At 40.7% G+C, this 6,662-nt stretch overlaps 1 protein-coding gene across 3 annotated transcripts in view; it reads right to left on the minus strand.

Annotated features, from left to right (window-relative positions):
• Positions 1-6,216, minus strand: part of thoc2 (THO complex 2) — a 26,408-nt gene extending 20,192 nt beyond the window's left edge. For all 3 annotated transcript variants that reach the window (XM_008289937.1, XM_008289936.1, XM_008289935.1), the window contains exons 1-7: positions 6,120-6,216; positions 3,968-4,023; positions 2,838-2,929; positions 2,359-2,410; positions 2,170-2,240; positions 1,733-1,854; positions 1,477-1,610 (exon numbers count right to left, since the gene is read on the minus strand). In XM_008289937.1, coding sequence (XP_008288159.1) covers positions 1,477-1,610; positions 1,733-1,854; positions 2,170-2,240; positions 2,359-2,410; positions 2,838-2,929; positions 3,968-4,023; positions 6,120-6,184 — 592 coding nt within the window. In that variant the 5' untranslated portion in view covers positions 6,185-6,216. The remainder of the gene's footprint in view (positions 1-1,476; positions 1,611-1,732; positions 1,855-2,169; positions 2,241-2,358; positions 2,411-2,837; positions 2,930-3,967; positions 4,024-6,119) is intronic.
• Positions 6,217-6,662: the final 446 nt, after the last annotated feature.

Consider the following 6,662-nt stretch of genomic DNA (forward strand, 5'->3'; position numbering starts at 1 on the left):
AGTAACGTACAGGTCAACATGTTTGCAAATACATTCTGAGAATCTGTATCACTAACAGAGAACCTCCAGGAAATGCTTAGTTTAAAGGAATACGCTTCTTCCAGTCGATTTAAATCCAAAACTCTGAACATAACCTGCTCCTGACCAGGTTAGCTCCACAGCATAAGTAACCATGGAGATCTGGTCAGGTAAAAGGAGAGCCACCGGGCGCCCCTATAGCTCACCTAGTTGAGTGGGCGACCCATGAACAGGGGCTATACTTCCCTGACCCAGCGCTTGTGGGTTCCTTTCCTGTCTATCTCTACTGCTCTAAAATAAAGGCAAAAAGCCCAACAAATATATTTGGAAAAAAAAAAGAGAGAGCGAGCAACCTTCATGACACTGAAACTCTGACTTTAGGCTCAACATACCTTGCTAACCCGCTAATCTTGCTTCGTAGTACAGCCCTCTAGTCGGACTCTGGATGATATAACCAACAATGGTGTGAAGCACAGCTCTTTGTGGGTCCACACATGTATGCCCAAACCAAACAAGTCAGTAATGTACTACTCAGAGAGCAAACCAGAAGTATCTATTGTTTGAAAGCTAGGACCCAGATTTGAACATTTCTCAACAGAATCGAGAAATGCCGGACCCAAACCTGGCCATGAGACACAGACCCGATCTGCACAAATGTTACAGCTGATTGCTGTTAACACGAGTTTACAAGTTGTCAAAACAACACTTTGTGTCTTTTCTAATATAACAATAATATTCTTCTCTCCTGTGCCGGGCTGTGACACGTATAATCCAGTATTCTTGCCAAAACAGTTGGTAAAACACATCTAGACTTTCTGTTATTCCGCTCTTGCTGATTGAAACAATATGGCTAATCCCCTTGTTAATTCATCTGAAAAGCCCACTTACTGTCACGCTGATGAACGACAAACGCAACTCGTTTCAGCTTTATAGTTTTGTTGCATCTGGCATAATAAAGATAACTTCAACAAACGTCGACTGTTTGCCCTTTTGAACTGTTACATCGTATGTTGCTACGGATGCTAACATCAGTCGGCTGTTATGCTGTCATCCACGCCCTCTGAGATGAGTCTGACCTTTACCTTGAGCAGGTCATTTGGTAGTATTTTTTTTCCTTACTTCCCAGTGTTCGCAAATTTCACAAAGCACCTCCACCATGATCAGCACTGTCTGATCACAGCCTGGTCTTTTCGTATCCAGGGGAGTATTAGGCATAATGTTAAAAAGACTTGGAACCTGCAGTGACAGAACGAGACTAACCGAGACACGACTTTAAAAAACATGACGACCTAAACCCATACGAGTCCCGGGGCAAGAGTCAGGTTTTTGTGGACCCTTAAAAGCATTTAGTGTGAAGATCGAAGAGACTTGCAGGGAAAACTGTACATTTACAAACAAAAAACAAAAAAACATACATAACACTGAATGCAATGATCCTGAAAAGCGGTTGTTTTGTACCTATGAGGGACTTGATACTCTCCAGGACAAGGTGGCTGGTGATGTTGCCTGACAGGTCTTGGCCAAGCTCAGTGATTAGTTTGGCGTAGCCCTCATTCTCCTCCCTTAGCAAGTTAAACTTCTGCTGCTTGTAACTGAAAAGACACAATACAGACACAAATACTGGATATATATTACAAAGCACAACAAGTGGGTATAACACACCTCATCTAGGTATGTATGTCTACATATGTACTAAACGGTGCACTTCACTTACAATAGTTTAGTCTTGATTTTTACAATCTTCTGATTAAACTGATGGGCTTGTTTGATAAGTCCAAGGGATTCAAGGGTTTCTGGATCCAGTCTCTCTTTAAGGATGACCTCTGGTACAAAAAACTGAAACAGAAGAGCATTTCATTTTAGTACTTTAACACAGACATTAAAGTGGATTATGAACCTTTGACACCAATGGAGAGTGTGGGTAAATCCTAGGAAACAACAACATCCAACTTTCAGGATAAACAAAATTCACGATAACTGTGACAAGCTACCAATTTAAATGTCAAGTCACACGAGCTTTTGTGCTTTGAGGAAACAAAAAAAAAATCCTGAGGCAGCCCTTGCATTATGTTCTATTCTTAATAGCATACATGAATGTTTTTTTCTGCCAGTTGTAAAAAATAATTTGTTTACGAGAAAGAATGTCCTTACCAAACATGCTCCCACCAACTGTGTGTAATGGTCACGTTTGTTTTTTTCTTCCAGCGCGCCAGTCTCTAAATCTGTAAAAAAAAAAAATATGAGGAAAAAACAAAACATGAATATGTCAACTTCAGTAACCACTCAAAACTACTGGCATTTTGAAATGGATTATTTTTGTATTCAATACCCCCAAATTACCTAGTATACTGAACACATCTGCTAAAATTGACGGCATATCATCTCGGAGTTCCTGAAAACAAAACATGAGAAGTGAATGTTTCAAGTGGGGGAAGATTATTTCTAGTAAATTTGTTATTATGACAACACCTAAATCACACAACTGTGTCTCAGTCTGCACTAACTTAAACCATGTACTTTTTCCAAACTCACAAAAATGACTGGATTTTAAGGTAATATCTTCCAGTGTTTAAAAACAACAAAAAAAAAACTGTCACATAATGTTCAGTAGAGTGCCCATTAAAACTGCAACTGTGACTGAGGACAGTAAGGTTTTACAGACATATAATAATGTGGGTACACTGAACCCATCATGTGCCGGGTAAAAATGGTACTGCAGATACCTGACATGACATGTGCATGCACTGGGATTTTTAATATTGTTTAATTCTCAAGTCAAACAAGCAAACAGACAAACAAATAAACAAAAGCGCTTGTACCATCATGTCCCCAAGGACATTGGCGACAAGATCCAACTTCAGGTTTCCTTGTACAACTTGCCAGCAGAGCTCGTATAAGGCAGCCTGTATGTCTACAGGAGGAAACAGACAAGACACAAGTTATCTCAAATCAAAAGAAAGGAACTGACGGAAAAATATTGATTAATATAAGCGGGGGAAGCCCATTTAAAAACTGGCCTAAACAAGGCACATATTAAAAAACAAAAAATAAAGGATGGGATAAGTATTTACCCGCTTTAAGAAAGGACTTGAAAGAGGCAACGTTAGCAACAATAAAAGTCTTAAATATAAGTGAAATGACTGCTTCAGCTTTGCAACACTGGGAACCAGTTGTTCTCTATTTCACTTTCCAATGATACATTCTTTTCATACTGCAGCATAATTATCTCTGATACAATAATGTGCTTTCATATTCAAGTTTATTGTTGTGCAACATTCAATAACAAGTAACACTGAAGTGCAAGACATTGTGAAACAGTTGTCTGCACATCACAGCTTTACTAAACTTTACAAAAATGCTATCTGCAGTGTGAACTATTTTTGATAAGCTGGAACTTTAAAACGTGCTCTTTGTCAAAGGAAACAAGAAAATGCCAGGAACCATGAACCATGAACCAGGTACCAGGCCTGTTGGTGGCATTTGTCACTGTAATTACAGTTTTTATTAACATGGTGGTTACTTTGCAAAATTGGTTTTCTTCAAGATCAAGACATGTGATTAGTTATGGTGTGCATCGTTGCTCCCCTCTGGCACAAACTAAAACATAATGTCGACATGTTGTGGATGACTTTAGACATGTTTTCTTAAATAACATAAGAACGCGGCAAATAATTCGAACTGCCACAAGAATACAACCATCTATACATCGCATACTTCATCATATCATATAACTTGTTGTTCAAAAATGTTTTTTCCTCAGATTGTCAAACACGTATTCTGCCCATGTTGCATCATTTTAAAACCATTCACTCTGATACATGGCTGTTTGCAAACTACTACAATTCTCAAGCTGGACATGTATCTGTGTGTGACATAGAAGCTTAAATACACTGTCAGACACACACACAACAAAAGTATGTTAATGGAAGTACGGTGACATCCAACCTACCTTTAACTTCACTTCCATGGTCGGTTTTCTCTGTGAGTTCTTTGCAGAGTTGTACGCTGTGAAATAAAGAGACAAAATGAAATCAGTGGCCTTGTATAGCTCAATAAACCAATTACCATCAAAGATAAACAAGGCAAAACATCACATGCATTCAACACTGTTCAAAAACCTAACTCTACCTTCAAATCTTTGGTAAAATTAAATATTACGATGACAGCTGTATTCTACAACTTCCAGGAAACTTCCCAGTGGATGTGACAAAGCTGATGGACTCTAACTTGGGGGCTGTTCTCACTGACCGGCCATAAAGACGTGGCCCTGACGAAGGCAGACTGACAGACTCTCTGTGCCACGTCAATGTCTTTTATTAAAACTTGCAACTGACCACACAAACCGACCGCCTCAAAGCGCTCAATCAGCTTAGTGGTTGGTGATAAGAACTTGCTAATGCCAACGATGCAGTGATTGCAGCAAGCTGACACCCCGGTCCGTCGGGGCCCTGAGGTCAACCACGGTGAAGCTGATATTCACATAATGAAGCGGACGGGCTATTTTCATCAGTACAAGCAACAAGGTACAGCACTGCACTGATCTAACACCCTGGCTAACCTCCCTGGTTAACTCCACAATTCACCAGCACCAGGAGCTGATATCAAACGAGCTGAAGTGATGTTAGGTAGCTTGTGAAGGAAAGACACCATCTGACCTGTTGTGTAATAACAATGTGACACTTTGATTACTAGCACATGAAAATTGCCTTCATTTGCTGCCTGCCACAGAGATGTCACTTCACAGGATGGCATCCCACAGTGCTCCCTCATCTGCATAATACACGTGTAATGGACGTCATGTGGCTCTTAAAAGGAACATTTTAAAAGTCACCCGATTCCTGCGACTATCTGACACAATTTTCTGCTGAAGTGCTATCAGCTTTAGACACAAGCTAGCAGTGTAGGAGTTAAGAGTTGGTGCACCTCACTGCAGGCCTTCCTTAAATATGCAAGGCCCGGAGCCACTAATAGCGGCTAATACTGTGGATGAGCCTATTGTGTCTCCGCCTGTACGTGACGGCTGCGTTCAAGAAAATGAGTGAAATTCGGATTCACGCAATGATTTTCCAGTGAAGTCCGATATATTGATGTATTGATTTCTAGATGTCAGAGGCTCCTATAGCACAACCCGAGATTACTGGGTTTGACATCGTAACGTTTGTGATAAAGTTGATGCTCGAGATGTCACCGGTTAGCACGTAGCGTACAACTGTGTACCGAAGTATAACGTTAGCGATAATAACCACTGTCAAATAGTCAGCCATCGATATCTGGCGCTAACTCTCAACTTGCGCAAATGCATAGGTTGAGTTATTGTCAGCTAATAGGGAATGACGCTAGCTGTAGCTACGTTAACCTTATGGCTACTGTATCATTCTGGGGAACGTTTTCTCGAACTAAATCATTAAATGTCATTAATTCCATGCTTCCATAAATAGGTAATATAACATTGAATAGGGCACTCGACACCACAGATACCGTAGCTAACATTGCAGCTAACGTGCTATAACGCTAGACCCGTTGTTTCCCTCCACCTGATGTTATGCTGTTAATATTTAAATTAAGAAGGGGGTTCTCGTCACCTGCCTAATTGCCGCCTTTTGTAAGTTAACAGTGGCTAGTTAACTGCACGTTAGCATTAAATTTACTCCACTTTACATGCTAGCTAGTGCGCTGCAACAGAAGAATGAGCTACATGGATGCTAGCTAGCTTAGCTTCGGTAGCCATCGTGTTTACAAATTAACGGAAGATGTAGTGGGAGCGTAAGCTAGTCGGAATGCTAGCAAGCAGGTGACGTTAGCTAGCCAGCTGGTGCTGAATTTAATTATTTAAGCCTCATTTCCAAGAAGCGCAATAAGCCAGTTGAATTCACAATCAAGCGGTAGCTACATGATTTGCTCAGTTTTTAGGACAGTGTACACGTCTGAGCCACTCGAGCTGATTTTAGCTTGCTAACGTTACCGCCTGTTAGCTATGGCAAACACACCTGACAGACTGGCCTTATATTTTAATGCTAGCTACGTATTTTTCACATACTTCAGCAGTAAAGAACGAGCACAGTGATATAACATATGACGCTGGCGATATTAGATGTACTCACAACTCGTGTTTTCCTGATTTTTCCCAGTTTTTGATCCATTCACCAGGGAGGATAAGTGTCGCCATCTTCCATCCACACAGCCCGGATGTCTAGTTCATCATGGCACACACAGGGTCAAATGTGGTGGTTAGCCGCCGCTGCTAGCTCACTGTTGCATGGTGGGACAAGAGAGAGCTGAGGCTGCCTTAATACGGAACTCCGTGTTCCATGAGAGCTGCTGGTACTGTGCTGTAGGGATGACTATGAAATGGCAGCTTAGGGAGCTACTTAATTCTCAGTTTAACAAAGTAAACAACATCCAGGGTCCCTTAATACACAACATAATTTAAAACTAGCTCTACTTTGTTGGGCAATCTGAATTGAGAAAACTATAGTTGTGTGAATCACCAGTGCAGGTTTGTTTAATCTTGTCAAGCCAGTTGCTCTTTACTAATAATGAAAAATATGAACTGTTAGCTAGCAATTATTATAACAGTGAAAAAATGACAAACACTTTGTCTATCTATCCATCCAGGTCACAGAAACATCTTCAAGAGCCAAAAA

Source organism: Stegastes partitus, unplaced genomic scaffold (genome assembly GCF_000690725.1).
Source record: "Stegastes partitus isolate 25-593 unplaced genomic scaffold, Stegastes_partitus-1.0.2 Scaffold647, whole genome shotgun sequence".
NCBI lineage: Eukaryota > Metazoa > Chordata > Actinopteri > Pomacentridae > Stegastes > Stegastes partitus.